At 46.2% G+C, this 26,989-nt stretch overlaps 1 protein-coding gene across 4 annotated transcripts in view; it reads right to left on the reverse strand.

The window, feature by feature from the left end:
* Window positions 1–26,989, reverse strand: part of LRWD1 (leucine rich repeats and WD repeat domain containing 1) — a 169,367-nt gene that overhangs the window by 109,492 nt on the left and 32,886 nt on the right. For all 4 annotated transcript variants that reach the window (XM_085649592.1, XM_085649593.1, XM_085649591.1 and 1 more), the window contains exons 2-3: window positions 9,637–9,796; window positions 6,748–6,982 (exon numbers count right to left, since the gene is read on the reverse strand). In XM_085649592.1, coding sequence (XP_085505718.1) covers window positions 6,748–6,982; window positions 9,637–9,716 — 315 coding nt within the window. In that variant the 5' untranslated portion in view covers window positions 9,717–9,796. The remainder of the gene's footprint in view (window positions 1–6,747; window positions 6,983–9,636; window positions 9,797–26,989) is intronic.

Raw genomic sequence — 26,989 nt, forward strand, 5'->3', positions numbered from 1 at the left:
TGCTTGGTCTTAGACCTCGAAAAGGCCTTTGACTGCCTTGAGTGGGGGGGTACCTGGTGGCAGCGTTGTCGCGCTACGGCTTGGGGAACCTCCAGATGGCGGCGCTTCTCTACAAAAACCCTGTGGTCCGGGTGCGAACTGGTCCCTACATCTCTGACGCGATCCCGATTGGCCGTAGCACGAGGCAGGGATTCCCTCTTTCGCACCTCCTTTTCGCGCTTGCAATAGAGCCTCTAGCTGCATCGCTGCGCAGAGTACTGGCAGACGGCATCCCCCTGGGAGACACGACACACCGGGTCTCCCTCTACGCGGACAACCTCATGGTGTTCATCAGGGATGTGGCATGCATTCCGGAGGAGCTGGAGCGAGTTTTGTCCGATTTTGCCGCTATATCCGGGCTGCGGGTGAACGCCGCTAAGTCGTGTCTTTATGCGTTCCGCGCTGAGAGCTGAGACCGGGGACCCACAATACAATCTTGGAGGTGTGCGGGTCAAATGGCATCCGGACACCTTCCGTTATTTGGGTATCCAAATATACCGGCAACCGACTGATTTGGTGGAGGGCAACCTGGGTAAGGCGGTAGCGGCGGTCAGAGCCCAGATCAGGTTTTGGGGCACCCTTCCCCTCTCGGTTATGGGGCGGATTGCCCTTACCAAAATGGTGATCCTGCCCAGGCTCCTCTATTATTTTGCTAATCTGCCTATCTACATCCCGGCAGCTTTCTTCGCAAACTTGGAGCGATCACTTCGCAACTTTCTGTGGGGGAGCTCGCGCCATAGAGTCGCGCTGCCCAAGCTGTGCCTCCCCTCGGGGCAGGGGGGCCTTGCGATGCCATGCTTCGCACATTAATATTTAGCGGCGCAGCTGCAATGGGTGGCCAGATGGCTGGCAGACAGAGAGCGAGATGACCGTAGAGGTTCCCATCTCCCTGGCTGATCTCACCGCGCGGTTCCACCCGAACGCCAGGGCGTTCGGGCCAGGGCCCCTTCTCGTCAAGGTGGCTTACAAATGTTATCGCCGTGCTCTTTATTTAACCCGGAATAGCACGCCATACGCTCCAGCTATACCGATAGAAGGCTCTCCTAGTGGGAGGGGTGTGTTGCGTTCAATTGAACTCGGGGACTGGCACGCGGCAGATATCCACACGCTGGGAGACCTCTACCGCGACTGTGTTCTCCTTTCCTTCGCCGTATTGATGGAGGAGACAGGGCTGCTGCCCGGTCAATTTCTTCGTCACCGCTCGCTGATAGCGTCGCTGACGAGTCGGTGGGGCGACATCAGAGAGGAGCCTAGGCAACACCTCACTATGCAATATCTCCATGTCCTGGGGCGAGGGCAGCACTTGATCAGGTGGTACGCGGCTTCATTGCGCACGCACACGGCGGTCGACCTGACTCCGCTGCGTCGGAAATGGGAAGCGGACTTGGCCCGTCCCATGGTTGACAGGGAATGGGGTAGGGCGCTGCAGGGCCCAACGAGGATCCCAAGGAACGCGCGGTTCCGCCAAATCCAATATTTTATTCTGCATAGGGCATACCTCACACCTGCCTCTATCAACCGGTATTTCCATCGCGCGGACGTGGGTTGTCCCCGTTGCGGGGAGTTGGATGCTGGGCTGGTCCACATGTTGTGGAGCGGCGTCGCGCTGACTTCATACTGGCGGGCAATTCATGGAGCGCTGAGCACATGCACAAGTCGCCAGGTCCCATTTGAATGGTCAGCCTGCTTATTGCACCTTTTTCGTAGAACTCCAGCTACGAAGGTCACGTCACGGTTTATCGACTTGGGATTGGTGGTGGCGAAGCGATTACTTACTAAACGCTGGAAGGCGGCGGATCCTCCTCATACACGAGTGTGGCGGAGTTCGCTGCTGGTGTGGGCGAGGGCAGAGAGCACGGCCCTCCTGAGGGAGGAAACATTAGGCCTCAGGCGAACGCCAATAGTGGTCGAATGGGACGCAATTTTACAGGCTCTGACACGCCTGGATGAGGACACTCTGGGACATGGTGGGGGTCGCGGCGGAGATTCCCTTGCGGAGGGGAGGGGAGATGGCTAGCTGGCGGACTGGGCTCGACGGGTGGCGTTTAGGGATTAGCAGACTAGGAGAGGTTCAGGGTGTCAGAGATGCTGTTGTATGAGCGACCTGAATGGAGGGGTACCGGGATGGTGGGGGAGAGAGAAGGGGAGGGGGGATGGCACAGAGGCCAATGTGAGGGGATGCTGACGTACGGCCAGGATTTGCTGCTGTTGTTTTGGTTTAATTGGGGCGCTTGTCGTTTTGCCTCGTTTTCTTATGGCTAATGAAATAGAAGTGATCGCTAGGCGGGGATAATTGGGCGCAGCGCTAACAGTCCCCGTGGGGGAAGCACCTGATCACAAGACGGCGGAGGGAAAATGTTTAAGACGGCACTGACGCAGGGCACCGTAATCTTATTCCCTTCTGGTCACTGGGCGTTACACCGGATTCCATTCATTACTGTGTACACGATAAGTGATGTATTACCGACTTTATTGCAATTATTAGCCACTTGAACTCTACATTGTACTATGTAATTTGTTCGCACCTAAAATGCCAATAAACATTTCATAATAATCAGAGAGCATTCTGGAAGGATTATACATAGCCTCATATTGTTACAATTTGAACAGGTGTACACATTTTTCGTACTGGAACCACTGTCAGTAGTGCAGTCAGAGCTTACATTTACTTACAGCACTCACCCTAATAATAAAGGCTCTGCATTAATGAACCATAAATACAAGTTTCAACAGCATAAACATATGGACACCAATATTACCTTAACTGGTCATAATGTGTTACTGTAAACTGGCAGCCAAAGGGTTTGTGCTGAAGGGGGTTGGGCCTCTTGTCCCAAGGACAAAATGCACATGAAAACTGGTTGACCTTGACCCCAAATAATATGTCCTCGGCATCAGGCTATTGGAATTCCACATCCGTGAATATACTTGATTAGTAATGGACAGGAGTGGAAATACTAATCAAGCATGAGAACAGTGGTCACAAGAATACCTGGAACCCTAAACGAACTTGAACTGGAAGAAAGCCTGAGAGCAGGCTAAACACATGTCTACAAATTCATGATTTAAACTAACATGATTCCACTATCTGTACAAAGCAGATTTCACGCCTAAAATGTTTGCATGGATTTACCCAGGTAGAACACAGCTTGCCATGGATGTAAGTGCAATAGGGGAAGACTTTCTTCATTTGGTTTGGCTGTGTCCTTGGGTAGCAGGATTAGGTCATGTGATAAAGTGGGGATGAACATACAATGACTAGCAGATTACCCACTCAATCCATCAAGCAACCCCTATTTGGAATACTTCCGGTTAAACTAGAAAATGAAAATAAGGATGGCTGCCTTAGGTATGGTATTAATTAAAAGCCACACAGGAATGCACTGGGTGAGCCAAAAGACCCCCAAAGTATGAAGTGTGGAAAAGAGAAATAAATAAGTGGACTATAACAGATGAACAAAGCATGAAGACCACAAAGAGAGATGACAAATTAACAGAAGATTTAATCGACTGGGCACAAATGCTCCCACAACAGATAAGACACCCACCATCACCAAAAACAACAAGCATTGAAAATGCAATAGGTCTCGGCCTCGTTTAAGTTAAAGCAATTTTGTTTGTAATTAGGTGGCTTTTTAGCTTTGCTTTTATTAGTGGTTTTCAAACTTTCATGTACATAACATGCATATGTATGCATATATGTATATGTATGCATGCATTTATATAGATATGCAGATATATATACACATGTGTATGTAAATATATACAGATATATAAATGTTTATGCATATATATGTGCATATGTGTGGAGGTAGAGAGCGAGTAGTTGAGAGCAGAGCAAGCAGGAGAGAGCAGAGCAAGCAGGAGAGAGCAGAGCAAGCAGGAGAGAGCAGAGCAAGCAGGAGAGAGCAGAGCAAGCAGGAGAGAGCAGAGCAAGCAGGAGAGAGCAGAGCAAGCAGGAGAGAGCGAGCAGGAGAGAGCGAGCAGGAGAGAGCGAGCAGGAGAGAGCGAGCAGGAGAGAGCGAGCAGGAGAGAGCGAGCAGGAGAGAGCGAGCAGGAGAGAGCGAGCAGGAGAGAGCGAGCAGGAGAGAGCGAGCAGGAGAGAGCGAGCAGGAGAGAGCGAGCAGGAGAGAGCGAGCAGGAGAGAGCGAGCAGGAGAGAGCGAGCAGGAGAGAGCGAGCAGGAGAGAGCGAGCAGGAGAGAGCGAGCAGGAGAGAGCGAGCAGGAGAGAGCGAGCAGGAGAGAGCGAGCAGGAGAGAGCGAGCAGGAGAGAGCGAGCAGGAGAGAGCGAGCAGGAGGGAGCGAGCAGGAGGGAGCGAGCAGGAGGGAGCGAGCAGGAGGGAGCGAGCAGGAGGGAGCGAGCAGTAGGGAGTAGTGACTCTCCCTCCCGCCTCTCAGTGGGTCACCATCTCTCCTGTGGTGTTCTGTGGCACCAGTCGGTGCAGGCACGAGCAGTGATGTCTCTCTTGCCTCTGTGGGTCACCATCTGTCCTGTGGCATCCTGTGGTACCAGTCGGTGCATACACGTGGGTTGGCTTGCTCTCGCCACACACCCACACCGTGTGGCTTAGATTTGCACCCGCTGCTCATTAGAGCATCCACGCGCCCTGTGGTTTAGTCTTGTGGCCGGGAGAGGCCGTCCTTCGTGTTACCGTGTCTGCACGTCGGTGTGGGTGGTGGACTCCACGCTGTGCGTGTGTGGTGCAGACTCTGGGCTCTCTCACTAACTGGATCCAGACCCATGCTTCTGATGTTACACAGACCAGGCATCGGGGGAGGGCGGGGGGGGGGGAGCTGTGTTGTGATCCTGCTCGTGCTAGACCTACCTCTCAAGCGCCAACTGCGAAAGTGATTTTTATTTTGAAGCCTGCATGTGAAGGGATGTGATGTGTCTGGAATGCAGTTTTTCTTATCTTGTATTACTTTAATAAAATAACAACGGCTTTGTGATATCGGGTACTTAAAACTTTCTATAATCAGATCTGAAAAGCTGGGATGGGGTGGACCTAACTGAAGCATTGCCTTGTCCTCCCCGTGCACCTCTGAGCTCCGTGCCTTTTGTAAAGACATTTCTTATCTGCTTGTTAAATAAACAAGCAGATAAGAAAAGTCTTCACGGCACACGTAAAGCAGGCGACCGTGTCCGGAGGGGACGGACCAAAAAGAGGCACCCTGGTCACCTTATTTCCAATGGCGGTGCACCATTTAACTTAAACGGTGACGTAAGCCAATGGGAATAAGAGGCGGGGCTTGAAGCCCTTTTCTAAAACTGACTTGATCACTATAAGTCTCGAGGCGAGGAGCGCATTTGCGCTCCAATGCCAGCCGAGACCTAAAAAATAGACCACCCTGAACTACGTGGCATGCAACAATCATCATGGAAAGAAAATGTTTGAAATGACAATTAGACTCTAAATGCACTTTTATAGGAGCATGTAATGAACAGAAATGAGAAAGGGAGAATCTACATATCAGTTCAAGAATGAAAAAGTCTCTGACACCTACTCACTACTTCTTTTCCATTACAGGATATTACAATGGCACTTCCCCAACAGCATGTTTTGGAAACATTCTACCACAGTTCAGTTACAGATAGATACCTACATTAATGTTGGGTGAGCAGCCCTCCTCCACCGGTTTCAATTTAGTAAAGTGATGAAAACACAATTCTTTAAAGTACACTACTTCACAACACAGTCTAAGTCCACTTTTGCTGTCAGAACATGGTTACCCTTCAAATACTTGTGGACTGTACTCTTGCCTTTGACCCTTTACAGCGCTCTGCTGCCTTTCGGTTAGATCTGGGCAATACTAATTATGCATACATCCATAAACACATGAATGAACCAAATAGGTGAAACAGTTAAGACAGGGACATACGAATAATGGCAAAAATGCAAACTTCCATCACCGTTTCCATATTTTCTTATTCTATTAAACCTCTAAGAAAACTTCACAAATCAGAACAACCACTAAAACCTCGATCCGGTCTTGGGTGAGCGTACTTCAGTATTGAAGGACCTGCACTCATGTTAGTCTGAATAATTCTCTTGAACCATGAGTGACCTGGTGCCTAAAAGGTGTAGAGGCGAAGATGAACAACATATTACATCAACCACCAACCGAGGGAATAAGATGCGACTCCACGTATCATTTATGCACCAACTTCGATCGAAGGATTGCTTGAGAGGCATTCACTAAGAATTAAGGGGCCGCAAGCCAACAGGTTTGCTACTTTACAAACAAAATTAAAAAAATACAGCTTAACATCACTCTTATTAACACCCACAGAAATGTGCAGAAAATACACAACACTAGAAGGTGTTGCTCTGAACCTGAAGCCACCATGTAACCAAACAAGCCTGTATGCAGAGCACCTATATAGTTCAAATTTCCGAATTAGACATAGATGCCTCGGTCGGAGAAAAAGAATCTACACATCTACATAGTGTGCATGTCCACCCAAAGAGGCTCAGATGTGAAGTAGCTAACCCTGCAGTTAAGAACAGTTTTGTCTTCTGCTTCAGACTCAAATACCCTAAAATTCATGAAACGTTAAGGCAGTAATTCAAATTACCAGTATGCTTCTGCGATGCGAATCTTGTTCGCAAGTCTTGATGTCAATCAGCTCACAATGTTCACCCAAATCAAATTATACAACCGCTTAACAATCTGGGCTTGGAGTCTGTGCTCCAAGGTGACTCTTACCGTCAAGTATAAGTTATCGTCATAGTTCAGCTCCTCCAAGGCAGAGAGATGCTCAAACAGTGTAACATCTTCCAGCTGGTTGTCAGCACAGTTTAGGACTCTCAAGTTTGGGAGTTTCAGGCCACTGGGAATGTCCGAAAGCGAGTTTCCTGAAACATTCAGTTCTTGCAGGCTTTTCATTTGGGAAAACAGTTCTGGGTCCAAATGGTTGGTCTTAAGTTGCATCTTAGATAGACTAAAAATAAATCAGAATAAAAATAAATCAGAATAAAATCAAACAGAAAAAGTTATCTTTGCTTTGAAATTAATGTGAGCAGGATGAAGTAACATCGATAACACGTATAACAAGGATTGATCCTGAGAAGCTCTGGGAAGTGTAAAAGGGGGAGATTTTATTCTGTGTAAACATTATAGCCGACACAGGAACTTTGTGTTGGCTCTAACTGGATCGAGAGATTGCCAAACATCTGCAGATTGGCCTGAAGATGAGTGAGGGCACTAGAAGGTGGGGTTTAGTTGTGTAACATTCACCGATGCATACCTTTCCTCTGCTTACTCTTTTGGCAAAACAACCCATTGTCCCCACTGCAACCTGGAGGCAGCTTCCTGGACTACTCTGGTCATTTGACCAGTTATTACTCGACACAATTGATCCAGCAAATATGCTCATATACTTCCTACAAATGACTGTGGAGGCTGGGCTAGTCTGTTAGTGACTGGGGTTGGATGAGGCAAAGGTGAAGAAAGGTACTGGCCCTTATTTTTATTTGGCCCAACTCTGTGGCCACTCTTTGTTGTTCTTTAGACTACTTGATTGACGGGGGAAGTAAGGAGCATGAGTAGGTAAATTGTTTTAGCTTCTGCACGTTTCAATCAACTATACATCCCAACACCAAAGTATCATGAAGGTTTTATACTGCTAAATTTAAATAAACAAATATGTATATATATATATTTTTTTTAAGGCGGCTAGGGTAAGGTAAGACCCTATGAACTGGGAAATCCTGATGGGAAAGGACGCATCTCCTTATATGCAGATGATATCCTACTATATGTTAAAAGACCTAGATAGTCCATCAATAGGATATTGCAGATCTTCGGTATCTACGGGGAATATTCAGGGTACTGCATCAACTAGGATAAATCCCTACTCTTCCCATTGGTGCGTGGATCCCCAATTTGATGTCCCGATGTAGGGTACCGATTGAGACGCAGGGCTTTAAATACTTGGGGGATCTACATGACAAGAGACCCCCGGGAGTTCTACCAACGTAACTTGGGATTCCCAACTGGACAGGTTCACTATGGATGCCAAACGCTGGCCGACCTTACCACTCACTCTTATGTGCTGGGAGGCTATGTTTAAAATGATGGCCCTCCCATGTCTACTTTATGCTCTGCAGAATACACCCAACGTGATCCCGCCAACCTTCTTTCAGAAGGTGGATGCCGAGCTGAGATCTCTGCTGTGCTCACATAGTGCTACTCAAACTTCAGCAGGTGGCATGGGGGGGGGGGGGGGGGGGAAATCTTTGAAGGGGGGCTGGCATTGACTGATATCCAGATCTACTACTGGGCCTCCCAACTGGTCACAGTAAATCTGTGGATATTTGAAGACCGAACTGAGCCAGCATACAGGGTGGATAGAGTGGTCATGGGGGCTAGGGGTTTCCGCTCCCTTTTGTATAACAAGAAGGTGGTTAGGGGTCTACCAGTGTGTACGTACGTGTGTGTGTACGTACACACACACACTTTGGTTGGGAGGGGAAGTTATCGAAGATTATGCCACTCTGGGACAGCAATTTACTCAGCAAAGTGAGGGAGCTACGTGGTTTTAGTAAATGGGAGCAGTTAGCCTGGAAAGCCTGGGCAACATGTGAAGAGGGTAAGCATACATTACTTTTGCTACTCTACAACTTGAATACGAGATGGCAAAGGGGGAGTGACTGAAATACCTGCAATTGGGCCATGCCTTCCGGGGTCACATCTGTAAAGGGGAGGGTCTGGAGGAAGCCTCAACCTTAGAGGAAAGACTGTTGACAGACCCATTGCTTGAGAAGGCAATATCATTAATGTAGAAGAAAATATTGAATAACTCAGACTTACTGGGTCCACTGAAGATGGCATAGGAGGGGGAACTGGGCCCACTCGATGCTATGACGAGGACTGGGTGGAGGCATTGCAGAGCCAGAAGGAGGTGGCAATATGCTCCAGGTTCCGATTGATCCAGTTAAAGATTCTACATCATGTACATTATGCCAGATCTGTACCAAATCGATTGGGGCGTGTGGGAAACCTGCTGTGTCAAAGAGGGTGGGTCTAGAAGGGACCTTCTACCATCTGTTATAGCAATGTCTAGTGATACAATCATATTGGCTCGAGGTGGGGAGGACAATGGCCACAGTGGTAGGGGCAGAGGTACCTGTTGAGGCTAAATGGTTCTTGCTGACTAGCTCCAGAGAGGAAGCATGGTCAAGATGCTCGAAACAGTGGTTGATGCTGGCTGCAGTGGTAGCAAAACGGAATATAGCAAAGAGTTGGGAAGCGACTGCCCCAAGGAAGGTGGCTGATTGAAAAAAAAAATTGGACTGATGCTGGCAAGCAGAACACACGATTTACCATAGCAGGGGGTGCAAACGGAAATGGGAAAAGATATGGGGGTCCTAGCAAGCTTACCAGGGTTTGTAGAGGGTAAATCAAAGAAACAGATTTTAATTACACTGTAATGATGACTGTTTGGAAGTTTACTGTATGTGGATTATATGGGTGGGAAATTCACTGTTAACACTGTTCTGATGTACTGTTTGCTGAGCACACCAATAAAAAGAATTAAAAATCATGCTTGCATTAGCCACACTAATTGATAAATATTGTTATGGGTCTACATACTTTAATGTCTTTATGTCCTGCAGTCTTCTAGATCGCGGCAGTCCCTTCGTTAACAAAAGGTCTGATGTAATTTTTGCCATTTTCTTTTTTTGTTTTTAATTTATTATAAAATCTACTCTTTGGCAGCCGTCCCCGGTGTGTGACCTATTGTAGATGCCTCCTGCAAAGACAAACTATTGTTAGAATACATTTTTTGTGAAACTCAAGATCTCATTCTTCAGATGTAAAAAAAAAAGAAATAAAAAAAACATTCTCTAGCTTAACATGCTTTAATTTGGGACGATTCACGATAACTTTTTCGAAAGAAATGAGTTCTGGTAAATTTACCAAAATCTGCAAAGCACTCTAGTAGGTTGCGCATGAGCCATATAAAAATGTTTTGAACAAAACAGACATTCTTTATACAGAAAAAAGCCACTTGATCAGGTTTTTAAACATTTAGCAGGTTACATCCTGCTAATGGAGCAGAAGCCATATTTAAAAAAAAATCCCATAAACATAACACCCATTCACATGTGCCTTATAACAGTCACTTGGATTTAATGCAATCCATTACTGCCATTTTCCTATATGACGTACAGTAAATCAGAACTGCATTAATACTGAAATAGCTAAGTGAGCAATAGACGTGGGTCATACTCCTTGAAATGGTCCTTGCTTCCATATTGACCAGTCATATTGGTTTGGTTCACCGTTTTATTTAAATGTAACCTTTATCTGACTTCCTGTTCCAGTTTCCCTGTACCAGAAGAACATTAGCTTTCCAAGTGCCTATCAGGTACATTCTAGAGTTCATTCTTAGGTTTCCCCATGGCAACAGGGAATTAGTTGCCCAGTGCTCGTTTGGTACAGCTGGCCTGCCCTTGATCCCTGAACTGATGGCGAGGATTCCTACTCTTGAATCCTTGTTTTTTTTTTAAACCATGTCTTTATTCTTTTTTTTTTTTTTAATCGCATATTTTCCAGATAACTTCTTCTAATGTATCACTTTTCTACCTCGTTAAAAAAAAATGCTTTACATAGCTTTTTTACTCTTTTCTTCCTAATTTCCCCAATCTTTTTTCCCCTTAACTGCAGATCAAACAGTCCTGGAATCTTTTATAGATATTTTAGAATTAGGAAGCTCCCAGGAGTCATCCTCAGTCTTATTTTACAAGCTGTTCAGGGTCATGGGCTATGTGACCTGCTCATTTAGTAGCTAAGTAAGTGTACGTAGTCTCTGAAGCATGTCAGGCGTGGAAGACCATTTGACAGATTTCCTATTTTAGTTTGGTGTCCATAAGTCTCCCCATTGCTATTATGTGCCAGAGTCTTTATTGCCGGCATGATATTGGGGTGAGGGGGGAAAGATTTTTTTAAAATTCCATTATGAGGTTTTTGCTGCCTCAAAACAATCCGCGTTATTAGCGGATCTGTTTTGTTTAAATGTATAACTGAGGAGAGCACGTACACAGCATTATAAAAGAGAAATCGGATTGAGATGGGAATCCCAACATAGGGCCCCATTACGATGTCAGTCCGCCACCGTAACTGAGAACGGGGCCGACCGCCAGAGGTGCGGCGGTCCCGCCAGGCCCATTAGGATGCGACCACCACCCTGGCGGTCGCATCCTGCATATTTTGCATTACGGCGGCTGGGCTGTACGCAGCACCCGCCACAATGCAAAAGATGCATGTTGTGCATTGGCATGCGCAACGTGACAGGCACCGCGCGGTGCCTGCCACCTTGTGAGTGCCAATGTAGGGGGGTTCCATAGGTACACCCCAAGTTCCGCCCCCATCCCGCTCCCCGGGCCCCCAAAGTGAACACTGCATGCCTTTCCATGGCAGAGTCTCCGCCATGGAAAGGCATCCCACCATATTGAATGCCTTTTCTACCCGGTGGGCAATCCGACTGGCGGAAAAGCAGTGGACGGTCTTTCCATCCGCCGCAGCGCCCCTCACCATACTAATATGGCGGGGGGGTGCAACAGGGGCATTTGGCGGGCGGATCGCCACCGCCGGCCCGGCAGTGGCGATCCACCCGTTATCCTAATGGGCCCCATAGTTTTCATTGTAGCATTATCTGAGCCCTATATGGTTTCATATAGGGCCGTTCCCACCAAATATTCTGGAAGTCTTTTGTACAATACCCCGGTCTGTGGATGCACCTTGTTAAGATTTGCAAGGCAAAGATACCAATCAAACACCACCTTGTAGAGTGCCTCTCTACATATCCTGAAGGCTATCTCACCACAAACCTGGTCACTGAGCTTCTTCCAGCACCCTCCCAACAACTATCTGCCAATGCATTTTTCAATGTAGTCAGGAAATCAGAGGTGGTATCCATCAGAGGATATACATAGTGGAACATTTATCTATGTAGGTCAGTTCACCAGTTTGATCTTGGGGGTTCATCACGCGGTGCCTAAATTGGCTACAATGGAATTGCTGTGTCATTTAGGTGAGAGGTTTGTTGGTCCTCTTCAAAATGACCACGTCACCTCTAGAGAACATATACGAGATCGTTAAACACCTCCTCCGCCCCTCTCCATTTTTCAAATGGGCCTGGCGGAAGTGCAGCCGCAAATAAAACATTGCAGTGGAGTGAGGTATGTGGTGATGGCCATTTAGTAAATTTCTCTGATCGAGAATGTGGTGGCTTTTGGAGAGCTATGGTAAGCATTCAGAGGTTGGTCATATTTTGGCTTCCAAAGCAGGTCCCGGATGGTTCTGGCCACTCCAGCACAGCCCTTGTGAGGCCAGATTAACTCAGTTTCCCTAAGATACCATTCTTATGGTGCAGCTTGAAAATAGGTAGTAAAATCTGGGCGGGTTATGCCTTCCTTCTCCATGTTTGCATAGTGTTTTGTGGGCCAATTACGTCCTCCTTCCCTGCAACCTAAAGTTAAAGGTAATTTTATTTGCATTTATACTTCCCCGTCCATGGTAGGTAGAGATGGGTCCATCTACACACATCCTCTCTTAAAGAAGTTACAATTGCAGTACAAGTAGAGATTATCACTATCCAGAGGTACTTGATAGATCGGGATGCATTCTAAAGGCAAACTTTGAGGTCAGTAAAGGGATTTAATCTGGGAGGAGTGTTAAATTCAGCTTCTCCTATTTGTCTGGCGCACACTGAAGTCCATCATCCTGTAGATGACAGAGGAATTTGAGTGGTGATGTTAAGAGTCAACAGAACATCAGCAGCAAACAATGAGATCATATAATCTACTCTCTAAAACTGCACATCCCTCAGTCTCCTCTAATTTACCCCCAAAAAAGGCTCAATACTCAGCGCAAACAGTAACAGGGAAAGCAGGCATCCCTAGCAGATTGGCCAGCTTAGACTACAAGGCTGAGATCCTTGAGGAGTGCGCTTGATAGCTTGCTAGAATTTGTGATAAATGTGAGTCTAAACCCCACAGCCTTAAGGACTGGTGTACGAAACCCCCAGTCAAAATCTTTCAGCATCTAATGATATCAATATAGCTGGAACAGCTTTCCCCTACACCTTCTCAACCATGTGGACAGTACAGTGAAGCAAATGCTTGCCGACCATTTCTAAAGCCTGAATGGCTTAGGAAAACTGTAATTGCATTTATATAGCACTTACTACCCCCGACAAGGCATTGTTGAGCTATATGCTAGACAGCACGGGGATCCGAAATCCAAGGTTAGTAGATAGTCCAGTATTATTACTTATTGTTGAATACTGGGATCCGTCTTGTGTGCCCAAGCCAAGCATTTACTCCAGATTCTTGAGACGTTAAAACAACTTGAAAATTAGACAACTCAAAAGGAAATGAAAGTCGAATTAAGATACTGCAAAAAAGCAAACTTGTAGCACTGCTATCAAGCAGTTTCGTAACCATACAAATAGAGGTCTCCGAGAATGGAGTTTTAAATCGTTAAAGCATTCCTGCAGCTGGAGGTTCACAAAACAAGCTTTTCCAACCTCTCAGTCATTAGCAGAATACTCATTTTTTCACAACAAAGTGGAAAACATTTGCTCCAACTTGGATAAGTCCTTGGATCACCCTTCTTTGGGGTCCAAGGATAAGGAATGTCTGCGTCTTGAGTCCTTCTAAGATATCACTCTTGCCAAATCTGAACATATAATCCAAAAAGTACAATCGGGGTCTAATTTCTATGCTGGTCTTCCTTATAGTCTATCAAAGGCAGATAACTCAATTCGTAGATTAATGCCCTTTTTAGGTCTCGCCTACGCAGCGCGCATGCGCTTCATAGGCAAAAAGGCCTTTTGCAATCGCTTCGGCTTTTCAGCCGAAAACATGCGCGCGTTCCATTGCCTTCAATGGCAACGCTTGCACGTGTGGCGATTGCCTTGCGGGAGCGAGCTTGACACCATATGTTTGTAATTAACTTACAAACACATGGTGCCCCTGGCTCGCTCCTACAAGGGAAACGCTTTGTGTGCTGTCGCACTCCGCAAACCCCTCCCACTTTTAGCACGCGCTTGTTTTTGTCATTCTTGATGCATTGCTTGAGAATGTGGGTAGCAGGCAGAAGCCACATGAAAGATCGGCTCTTTTGTGCTCCAGTGTTCATAAGGAACTTCAAGCTGAGCCTGTGCCAGATCCAGGGATCAGTCAGGCTCGAGCTTTCAGTGGCTCGAACTCCTCTGCGTGTTCTTTTGAAGCCTTCCTACCAGAAGCCTGGGCAAGGTACACTCTATGTGTGTGAGGATTCATATGAGGACCTAGGTAAAGGACTACCACAGTCGCTGCACAAATGATGTGCTTTGTATTGTGAATACAGAATTTCGGAATCGAATACCAAACCCTTTCTCCAACAAGAGCCGGCCACAAATGAGAACATTTGTGCTTTAGAACTGCCTGATCAGACTGGAGGACAGTCGCTTGCACTTAAAGGCAGGTTTACAGAACAAGCAAGCACTAAACTACATCAGTGCTGTGCACAATTTCCGTCTAGCCACACTTCAAGGGTGAGATGCCAATCTGGAACAAGTAATATTTGTTTTGCTTACTTCAGCATAGAAGCGGATATGCAAGAAGCGGATACACACCAAGGCACCAGCTCGAAATGCTTGGGTCAATGTACTTTTGTTATGAGAAGCTACAAAATAAGGCACGTGATGCAGAGTGCTAAGGATGACAGATTATCTCACTTATGAATTAGAGTAAAAAATAAATGTAAAATCCATCCGAATTTCAGGATGCATATCACCGCAAACAGTCGATAACCTTAATCTAGAACGACACGTAACGTGCTATGAAAACTAAATACTGCTGAGATCAGACAGAGTGACACCAAAGATAAACAGCAGTGGTGCCCCACGAACAAGACTACTTGCCGTGTTGTTGTGAGCTTGAGAGGATACCATCACTGTGGATTTGCATCTAACAGCACAAATCGCTGACAAGCCCGGGGAATCGATATCTCTCATCTCATAACAAAAAGCAATACATCATAGCAGCTGTGGCGGTAACATTTGCATTCAGGCGCTCGATCACGAGGCCTGATGATCGACTTCCAATCCTTTCTTCAAGACTCAGAGACAAAACGCCAAAGGTGAATATCTCATATCAGGCCCAGGAAGTTTTGTCACAGCTCACCTTTCACGGAGAAGAAAGCAGACAGCTGTGTTTCCTTATTAAATGAAATTCCGACACAACCACAGGAGTGAAAACCGAATGCGTAAGGAATAGGAATTGATTACATTTAAATGTACATAAGCTTCAGCAGTGCAGGTAGCATTGCACTTACTGATTCTCTAGACCAGTGTTTCCCAAACTGGGGTCCCAGGACCCCCAGGGGTCCGTGGCACATTCCCAGGGGGTCCGCAGGCAGCAGTTTTAAAAGCACTGCAAAGTTCCTTGTAAAATTAGCAGTTTGAGCAACTATAAAAGTGTCAAGAAAATGCCAGTGATTAATGCACCTGCTGGAGAGAGATGAGTTGTCTAGTGGCAGCTTTGACTTATCTAATGTGACACAGAGGGTTAATATGCCTACTGCAAAGAACGTGTACAATGCATTTTAAAAAACAGTATTTTATGTGCATAGGTCAGTGGGCTACTGATTTTGTCACAGATTCTTTTGTCACAGTGCAATTCATAAGGGACAATTGTAATCTAGCACAGTGTCCTATAAACTGTCAAAGAGCTGCTTACAAACTGCATGGTAAAAGTTAGCAAAAACCAAAGGAAATGATGGACAGTGTTGAACATTGCAAGCACTCACCCCATACATATGGCCATGTCTGAACTGGGGTGGCAGAGTGGGCTAAAGAACGGTGATGGATTAAACCCAGATCAGTTGACTGGGGGCGAGTGCTTGCAATGTTCAACACTCCGTCCATCATTTCCTTTGGTTTTTGCTTTGTTCGCCATAAGTTGGCAGGGTATGCTCAGACGTGAGTCCCTTGCTCACTTTGCCACTGGATTCAAGCAAGCCAGGCTGAAGACGGCTGAAATACCAGAAACCGGTCCTAGGAAGCTTGTTTCCGGTCCAGGGAAGACATGGCTTGGCAGTTCGGGCTGGACTGTTCCCATGAGGCACAGGGTCAGACTGATTTGCATATGGCCATGTCTGAACTGGGGTGGCAGAGTGGGCTAAAGAACGGTGATGGATTAAACCCAGATCTGTTGACTGGGGGTGAGTGCTTGCAATGTTCAACACTCCGTCCATCATTTCCTTTGGTTTTTGCCTGGTAAAAGTTAGCAACATATCTTCATTCCCAGTCTATCATTATCCTGATGCTCTATGTTCCCACTTCCTGCACATGAACACTTTTGTAATGCCTTTTTGTCACTTCTATGTGTGCTGCCTAATGCAGCACACATGGAAGTTAAAAAACGATTGTTTGTGCAGGAAGGGTCACCATCCTGCACATAAATAATCAAAGGTGTTTTGCTTTTTCTGTTGGAAAAAGCAAAAACGAGGAGAAATAAGGCATTTCTCCAAGTTAAGACCAGGTTTTTCATGGTCTTAATTCTGGTGCTGTCTCCTATTTAAGTTGACTTTGTAAATAGAGGGCAGCGTCAAAATCAATGGGTGTTGGAGTGAAACGCCCACTGCAACTCCCACTGCCCACCTTTTTCACGCTAAGCATTGAGTGAAAGGGGTCCTTATTTACAAGACAGCGTTAAGCCACAATAAGTGGAACACTGCCTTGTAAATAAGGCAAAGCCCCTATTGCCACAGGAACATCGCAAAAAGTGACATTCCCGTGCCGATAGGGACTTGTAAATATGCCCCTAAAATCCTTAGTAATTTGAGTATTTGTTTTGTGTGCACACGTTTATTTTTTTCGAATTACTGTTTTAAGGTTTGAAATTTAAATCCTACAAATTGCTTGGGGATCCCCGGCTTCCAGTGGTGACTCAATGGGGGTCCTCAGGAGTCAAAAGTTTGGGAACCACTGCTCTAGACTGATTCATGACCAAAAAAAAGAATATAGCCTTCAATAAAATACACTCAATAGGACACTCAATAGGACACTCTCCATATCAAGGAAGTATGTAAGAGGGTTTCTTTTTTAGTGGTACTAATTCAGTCCAGAGCAAGCTGGGATATTTACCTCAGGACTAGATCACTTATCTCTCCTCCTTGCCCTTCAAGACTGTAGCTTCAATGTATTTCTGCGCGCGTCCAGCACAAACGTTACAGGTGTTTTCCACTGAGGTGGAGGCATCATATTCCTTATTCGCCCTCTGCAGACTATGGGTTAGAGCCTTCATATATGCTTTAAGATCTTCATTTTTTTTTTTTTATGTCTGGCTTGTTCCCAATTATTTAAAACGAACATAGAGCGGGCTTTACCTCCACCAGGAGGAGTGATATTCTCTCACCTCATGCTATTGGCGATTCTTTCTCCCTTTTAGGAAGTGCTCCCATTGGAAAGCATGAGGGACTATTTTACATTAAAAAATTATAGTCAGTTGTCACGTTGGTCTTAATGTAATAAATAGCCCTTGTGAATCCCAATAAATAGCCCTTGTGAATCCCAATATGTTTGTATTAGTTTTATAATGATTGTTGGCAGAATATTATGCTACAAACTGGTTCAGGGCTCGGAGTAACGAGATCCTTGGTGCTGCGAGTAAATGGATCAGTATATGCATATTGGAAGCATCATTGGAGGGAATACTGCTCTTTGATACCAAACCACTTTATCCAGTCGCTACTCTACATGTGATATTTAAACATACCTAGGAGAACCGGACTATTTGACCTCCTATACTGCTTTTCCAGAGAGGAGGTCTCTCTACTGAACCCCTGCAAAAGACCAGCCCCGATTTAGTCGTAGGGACATCTCCCAGAAACAACGAAACGTGTTGGCTAAGGCTAAAAGAAGGTCATCTAAAGAGGATGAAATAAAACACAACACCTGAAGACAAGACAAGAAATCATTTGTTTATTATCAATTCTGATTATTTCTGCACAAAGCTGTGACGGATTTGAATGGCGTGCGCTTCAAACCTATAGTCATTGTTCACCAATCCTAGGATGGTACTAGGGGAGTAGGGTGTATCTTCCAGTTATTGAATGCACCACGGGTAAAAAATCCTGTTCTACAACACATGTATGTAATTACTATACGAGCGCCTGAAACCTCAAACACCCAGTTCTGAAACCAGTCATGAACTTCAATTACCCTGGGGTGCTGAAAACACTTCCACCAGTCTGCGCAGAAGGATTTCTTCTTTGGGAGTTTCCTCAGGAAAGGAGGAGTCTCACACGATTTGTGATCAAACTTCACCCCCAAAGTCATCAGCCTCCATCTCAGACTTCATTCATGCGGATTGGCCTCAAATGCTTTAGAAGTCTGGCACACATCACTGCCATGTCATTGATGGTGGAGGGACACCCTACGCAAATTCTGCTTGCCTGTTTGCCCTCGCATTTGGATCACTAGGCTGCTTATCAATGCTCCCATCATGATGTTGTTCTTCAAGGAATCCCAGAACTTCCTGTGCTTTTTGCACAGATCACACTTCCACTTTTTTTAAAAAAATTTTATCACAGGATAATAAGAGCCTGCCGGTGTGACTCCCAATGATAAAGGGATTTTCTATTGTTGAAAACATCTTCAGAATTAACACATTGCACACAATTCCTCACTTCACTCTCAATTTCCAGATTCATCCCTGGCCACCAGTACAAAAACTTCACTCTTTTTTTGGTTTGCACAATACCAAAGTGCCTGCATGGCACAAATCCAATACTCACTTCTTCAAACACTGGGTAGGTACAAACGTTCCATCCCTCATAAAGTCTGATTCAGCTCCCATCTCATTCCGGACTTCCCAAATCTATTTATATTGTCAGGACAACTCTTCCTGTCTAACCACCCTTCTTTGATACACTGCTTCACTTAAAACACTATCATGTTCATATGCTTCCACCCATTCCGCCTTTACAACAGACTTCAAACCCTCCTCATCAGCATAAGCAACCTGAAAGTCATCACACTTACACCACAGAAGCTCCGTTACGGTAGGAGACTCTTTGTTTTGCACTCTAGGGACATATTTCATCTGATAGTTAAAATCTTGCAATCTCAGATAGTCTTGCAATTCTAGCAGTCCACCAGTCATGAGCAAACAGACCAACGGTTTAAGTTCTGTCTACACCTCAAACTCTGTACCCCATACAAAAGCTCTAAAGTGTTCCATAATTCACACACAAGCAAGCGTTTCTCTTTCAGTAACTGAATAGGAATCCTCTGCAGCTGTATGGCTTCGAGAAGCAAATCCAATCACTATCTCAACTCCGTGCTCATCCCTCTGTGTCAGTACCGCACCTGAACCTCTCTTGCTTGCATCCACAGTTAACACTAAGCCAAACCCATGAATAGGTGCTGCATTGCAAAGGTCTTTGATGTTTTTAATGAATTCACACATTTCTCATTCCATTCAAATATGCTCCTAGTCTTCCTCAACTGTCTTAATCCATATGTATTCTCTGCAAAGTTTCTCACGAATTGTGAATAATATTCTGCTAGCCCCAAGAAGGAGCATAGCTCATCTTTATTCCTAGGTGCCGGAGCTTCCTTTATCGACTCCACCAACCCTTTCTTAGAGGAGATCCCTTCCCAACCAATAACAAGCCACAAGTACGTTACTTGTTCCTTTGCAAATTTGCATTTTACAAACTCTGCAGTCAATCCTCTTATTTTCAATACCATCATGACACTTTTTAATCTTTCATCATGCTCCTTTCTATTTCTTCCCATTATTAAAATATCAACAACCTCTGAAAAACTGACGCTGTCGATGTTAGACCAAAGGGCATTCTGACAAAATAAAAACATACAAATGGAGTTATGAATGCTGTTATCTTCTGGCTCTTCTTGTGGAACTTGATGAGACGCCAATGAGAGATCGACAGTAGAGAACCACCTCATTTCTTTTGTCTTAGATAGTATTACATTAATCTGCGGTAATGGATATTTGTCTACTTGTAGGAGGGAAGCACTATGGACCAAGTGTTTTGTTTTATGCTACTGTACAAGACTGTTGTGATTGGCAGAGGCAGCATGTATGTTGCCTTTGTGGATCTAAAATCAGCTCTTGGTCTCGCTGTGGGAGGCATTTAAGACGGTGATTCGGGGGGGATGCCCTGTCCCTTATTTCCCATTCCCGGAGGCGCGAGCGGGAGGAGGTGACCCGTGTTGAAACGGAGATAACCGAGTTGGAGGGTGACCTCGAATGTGGGGTGACGGATGACAAATTACATGTTCTCCGACTCAAGCAGGCGGCCTATAAGGCCCTCGTCACGGAGGCGGCCAGGGGCCTCAGTAGAGAGCAACAGGGGAGACTGTATGATGTGGGTGATAAGGCTGGGAAATTGATTGCGTGGCTGGATAAAAAGGAGAGAGAGCGAGTCGAGTTGTCCCGTCGATTGAGAAACTGGATGGTGTGTGTGTCACTGAACCGGAGGAAATTGTTGATTGCTTTGCAGAATATTTCCGTGGGGTGTATTCCCCGGTGTCCTCCCGCTCGGAAGAGGATTCCCATGCCCTGCTTAGGGATATCGCACTGCCTTCCCTTTCGGAGGAGGACAGGGTGTCGTTGGACGCCGCCCCAACCTCTGAGGAAATTGCTCTCGCCATACGTTCGGTCGCTTCCGGCAAGGCCATGGGTCCTAATGGTCTTCCCACGAATTGTACAAGCTGCGACCGGATACGCTGGCGCCGCATCTCCGTGCTATGTTCCTCGCGGCCCGTTCGGCGGGTTCCCTCCCGCTAGACCAGCGTCTGGCTACTATCGGGGTTATTCATAAGGAGGGGAGGCCGCGGGACCGGGTCACGTCCTACCGGCCTATTTCGCTGCTGAATGCAGAGCCCAAAATTCTCGCCAAGGTGTTGGCTAATCGGCTGGTTGGCGTGGTGTGCGATTTGATTCACCAGGATCAGTCCGGCTTTATCCCTCATCGCAACACTGCGCTTAACCTGCGGCGCTTGCATGGGGTGCTCGCGCGTGTCCCGTTCATACGGGAGCCGGCCATTTTGGCGTCCCTGGACGCCACTATGGCGTTTGACACACTTGAGTGGCCATATATTTGGGCGACACTGGCGAAGTTTGGGTTTGGCCCGGGATTCATCGGTTGGGTGAAAGTGTTGTACTCTGGACCGCTGGCGCAGGTGGTTGTGAACGGTAGAGTGTCGGCTCCGTTTGAGCTGGGCAGGGGCACGCGGCAGGGCTGCCCGTTATCACCGCTCCTCTTCGCGCTTGCCTTGGAGCCCCTGGCGGAGTGGCTGCGGTGGCATCCTTCTATCCGTGGTCTCCGATGGACCCCCCCCCCGAGTATGAGGACCGCGTATCTCTTTACGCTGATGATATTCTTCTGTACCTGGCTTCCCCACGTAAATCACTGATAGTACTGGTTGATGTATTGCACTCATTTGGCCTCAACTCCGGCCTTGTCATCAACTGGGCTAAATCGTGTGTGTATGTTCTCTCTGGGGAGGATCCTATCCTTCCGCGGGTTTGTCCTATCCAGATCGCCCCGCGGGGATTTAGGTACCTGGGTGTCTTCATTACCCTGGACGCGGAGGCCCGATATAAACAGAACTTGCTTCCCCCCTCCAGCGCCTGAAGGAGGACGTCGCGCGTTGGAGGCGCTTGCCGCTCTCGCCGCTCGGCCGGCCGGCATTGTTTAAGATGATGTCGCTGCCACGTTTCCTGTACGCTTTACAGAATACAATGGACGTTGTCCCGGCGCGCTACTTTCGCGAGGTGGAGAGTTTGCAGCGCCGACTGTTCTGGGAGGGTAGACCGCGTATCGCCCTGGCGAAGCTGACGCTCCCGTGGTACGACGGGGGGGGTTGCCCTCCCAGATATCAAGCGATATTACTGGGCCTCCCAGCTGGCTGCGATCAATCACGGCCTTTACGGGCCCACCCTAAACCCGGCCTTTGAGATGGATAAAATGTTACTGCCAGGTGGTGACTATAATCGGGCGCTTTATTCTAGCTCGCATGACGCGCGGCTGACGGGCCCCACGCGGGTCATGGTACGGGTGTGGCACGCGGCTAACGTGGCGATGGGGTGGAAGGATCGCTTGACCCGGGCGACGCCACTATACGCATCTGAGCGGCTGGGCTCCCTGTGGACCTCGAAGGGCTTTGAGAAGTGGGACATGATAGGCATCAGCAGGGTGGGCGATCTCTGGACGAGGGGGGGATTCAAAACGTTCGATGTGCTGCAGACAGAATTCCAGTTGCAGGACAGGGAGTACTTTCGATATATGCAGATCCGTCATGCGTTGTGCTCCGTATTTCCGGACGTTGCCTCCATCCCGGAGTACTCCCCTCTGGAGGATAGAGTGCTAGATGGGCATGTACCGGACGGCACGATTTCATTAATTTACAAAAAGCTCATCAATGACCGTTCGGGACTGCTGACTGGCCTTCGTGAGGCGTGGGGGGCTGATGGATTGGACCTGGATGACGAGGACTGGGTGTCTGCGGTGGCCTCCCCGAAAGATGTGGCCATACCGGCCCGCCTTCGCTTCGTCCAGCTCAAGATACTCCATAGGGTCTATGTTACGGGGCCGAGGCTGATGCGTATGGGCTATGCTGTGGACGGGTTGTGTAAGCGTGGGTGTGGTTCTTTGGGGACCTTTCTCCATATTTTGTGGGAATGCCCGGAGGTGGTGCGATTCCGGCGTGGTGTGAATGAGGTTTTCCAGGTAGTTACGCATGTGCCGCTGCTGCCCGAGGCGAGGAGAGGTCTTCTGAATGTGTGGGAGCCAACCGACTACTCAGTGCCGCAGACGTGGTGGGTGACTCTGGGATATATGGTGGCCAAACGTGACATTGCGCAACTGTGGGGTTCCCAGAGGTCGCCGACTGTCTCGGCGTGGAAGGACAACATGGATTGGTGTATGTTTCGGGAAAAGGTGGTGTATGTTGCGAGAGGTAAGCCTGGGACATGGGTGAAAGTATGGGGCCCCTGGAACGCCTACCGTGGGGCAATCTGTAGCCCGCCGCTACTGCCTGATCCGTCACCGGCCCCGTCTCCTTAGCCCGTTTGTCTTCCCGGTTCTGGGCATTGAGTCTACTTAGTCCCCGTCCTGACCTATCCCCCCCCCCTCGATATTCCTATGGATCGGTGGGGTCCCCCCCCTAGGGGAGCACATGCTGTTGTTTTCGATTGTGGGTTGCCTTGTGGACTTGTTTTTTGTTGTTATTTATATAAAAATGAAACCGTTGTGTGGGGTCCGGATGGTGTGGCTGCCAACGCCTCTTAACTCCTGTGATTTCCCTTCTGCCGCAGCGTGCGTTCTACTGTCTGTATTATATGCTCCTTCTGTTTGCTAGCGGCCGGCCTGAAGGTTGTAGGCCCATCTTTGTATATCTTTTGGATTCTGTAATAAACGGTTTCAAAAAAAAAAAAAAAAAAAAAAAAAAAAAATCAGCTCTTGACCTTGTCTTCTGCAAGAAATTATGGCAGGTGCTCAGTGATATGGGCATCAGAAGTAGAATATTTCTGCAAAATCAGACAAACACTGAACGTTCCCAGCTCTGTCTTTTCTTCTGCACGTTCTCACAAAGTGTCCTAACAACCTGCATATTGAACACTTTTGATCCCAAGTCCTACACTTTATACTATTTGCTAAGTTATCATGACTTCCACACCTGTAACAACTCAACATACCCAGTTTCATTTCCTTATTAGTGGCTTTTAAGGAAAACTCAGAAGATTTTAAATTCTTACTATATCAGAACGCTTCTTAAAAGACTTGCCACCTTATTTTTTCACTCACCGCACGCACTACAGTACCCTCCTCATTTCCTTTTAATGCTGCCTTCGCACACCTATTAGATATTTCTGACTTCCTTCCAACAGCCAACACTTCTTTCTCCCAGTAGCACCTCCACTCACCCACATTCTAGTCTATACCCTTTTGTTATTTGTATGCATTTGGACTTGGTCCCGAAGCAGTTCCTCCTGCAATGGTCCAAATCTGCCTGGTATCGCCAACTTGTAAATGCTGAGACATAGTCATCAATAGTCTTTCTGCTCTTGGTTATGATGATAAATCTGTCAATTGCAATGCAAATAATTGAATAATATTTCTCTAAATCATCTAAAGCACTAACATAAACATCTGTTTCATTAGCATTCTTGGGTTGTTTTCTCCATCAGATTGTACTGTTTTATTCCCTCTGGCCCCAGGAAATGTAGCAAAATACGTTTCTGGTGTTAATGTTTCAATGTCAATAGTTGACATGCAGTTACTGAAATAATCCCTCCACTCCTGCCACTTCATTTGTGGTTCCCCCTTTATTGGGAAAACTGGAATGGAAGGAGTAAGCGTAAAAGTCTGTGCAGAACACGACTCGTCTAAAATGTAACCACATGCGATGTATTTAAAATGTTGACACATAATTATGATACTTTAACTTGTAGATAACACAAATAACATTCCCAGCAGACTTGTGCTATTAAAACTCTGTGTCTGCAATTTTAGAAGGATAATCCAGCAGTTCCTTTCACATTTGCCCTTGTGCCAGATAAAATTCTTAGCAGCAGGTATACAGTGCAAGAGTCACTCTCAACTTCCTTACACTGCTAGATTTCCAAAAGCCAAAAAGGAAAAGGGTTAATTCTTTTTTTTTTATATTAGCGACGCACATTGGTAAATCTTCATATCGGAGTACGCTTTGTTTTTTCCCCAAAATAAAAAATGGCCACAAGTAGATCACATGTGTATGACCCTACGCACAGCTTATTATCATCACTACAGTTTCTCCTGTTCACCGATTCCCAGATCAACAAGCATTGGCATTGCCAATAGGTCTCGCTTTTGGGACCTTATAAGTATTTAGTTATGCAGCACAATATCCTTGGTGCAACATCAGCTGCTGCATGGCTAAACCTTGTACCTTATAAGCGTTTAGCCATGCAACAGTTGATGTTGTTGCACCAAGGATATTGTGCTGCAAAACTAAATACTTATAAGTTCCTAAAAGCGAGACCTATTGGCTATGCCAATGGTTGTTAACTTATTCGTGGAACTGGGTGAAGTGCCCTCCATTTGGAAAAAGGCCCTTGTGGTGCCTTTTTTTAAAAATTAAAAAAAACAATGCAGACTCACTTATTCTTAGTAACTATAGGCCTATTTCCCTCCTCCCTGTTCTGAGGAAGATGTTGGAAATCGCTGGTAAACTGTCCAATTACCAGAACGTTAAACGGAATAATATCCTTCCTAACTCGGTTGGGCTTCCGTGTAGTTTTCAGCATGGAATCTGCCCTCTTGGAGGCTACTGAATATATAAGAGGGACCCTTGAACTGGGAGGAAAAGCGGTGGTTATTTTATGAGACATATGCCCACATACAACATGGCGTCCCATAAAATCCTAGGGCAGAGACTGGAGAAGGTAGGAATAGTGGGCAGAACCTTATATTGGCGTTGCTCCCATTTGGCAACAAGTCATTTTATTTTTTAAACACCTTTCACCTCCCAGTTTAGAGCTGCAAGTTGTGGTTTGCCACAAGGCTCAGCACAGAGTTCAACTCTATTTAACATCTATATGGCCCCGCTACTACCGGTAGCTCAAAGGTGGAGTCTTAACAATGTATCTTATGCAGACGACACAACTTATGCCTGCATTCCAACAGCTCAATGACACTGTGGTTGCTGATATTAAGGACTGTCTTACTGATTGTGTCGATTGGATGTACAACAGCTGTTTACAACTTAATTCTGATTAATCACAAATTTTAGTGTTTGTTACTCCTTTCCCAGTCAATGCTATTAGACTTTGGCCTTCAGAGTTGGGGCAAGCTCGCACTCCTTCAACTGTTGCTAGGAATCGGATGCGGCCATAGATTTTAAATCTCCGGTACAGGCCACCGCGGCCACCTATTTCGATATTTTAAATCCATTAAAATATATCCCTGAGCCACCGGAAGGGTATTGTAGATGAGTAATCACTTCCAGATTGGACTATGCTAATATATACTCTATCTGGGAGTCTCTCAGGACCTGCTCTCTCCAGCGAGTCCAAAATGCTTCAGCTCGGCTTGTTTTAACTTTTCCAAAAATACACTTAAACAAGGCCTGAAGCAACTTCACTGGTTGCCAGTTAAGTCTAGAATTAAGTTTAAAGCACTAATGGTTACACACAGAGCCTTTCATTAGAATGGCCCTCGGTATATTCAAGACAAGCTCAAAAAATATTTTTTATATAAGCACAATTACAATCTGCTGTGCGAAAAACTAGATCTGATGGAAGATCTTTATCTTTTCTAGCTCAGTCTTTAAATGTTCTACCATCATACCTTCGGTCGATTTAGAGCGAACGTTTATGGCCCAGTTAAAGCCCTTTCTGCTCCATGAAGTATAATTCTGCTTCCACTACCAGCATAGCGCCAGGATGCTTCTAACGAAGCAGCAGTATCGCTTTACCAATTCATTAATTTATGGTATAAATTAATAGGAGTTGAAATCATTAGTGGAGGAAAGGGACACATGCACATGTTCTGTGGGATTAGTAGATGTTCTAGAGGAGATTAGGTGCAAGGGTATGAGTTGGAGGAAGAGATGTGATCTTGTAAACGAGCTGTGGACTGTTGGCAGAAATACAATGCTAGTAATTAAGGCAAACATGCATGTGAGAGTAGGATGTGGTCAGGGAGAGGCATGCACATGATGGAAGGGAGGGAACGGGCCATTGAAAGAAAAACGGAGAGGTGACAATGAGAAGATTTAAGTAAATATCAGTTTTCATGCCAGATTTTAGGCAAATAGAGTATTTTTCGGGTATAGCATTCCATTTGAAAATGCAAGAATGTAGGATGAAACAATGTTTGTGCATATAAGACAGTGCTATATTTGGTATTTTTGCAGGCACTCCAAATCAGCAAACAG

The sequence above is a fragment of the Triturus cristatus genome, chromosome 3_2, assembly GCF_964204655.1.
Source record: "Triturus cristatus chromosome 3_2, aTriCri1.1, whole genome shotgun sequence".
Classification (NCBI taxonomy): Eukaryota; Metazoa; Chordata; class Amphibia; order Caudata; family Salamandridae; genus Triturus; species Triturus cristatus.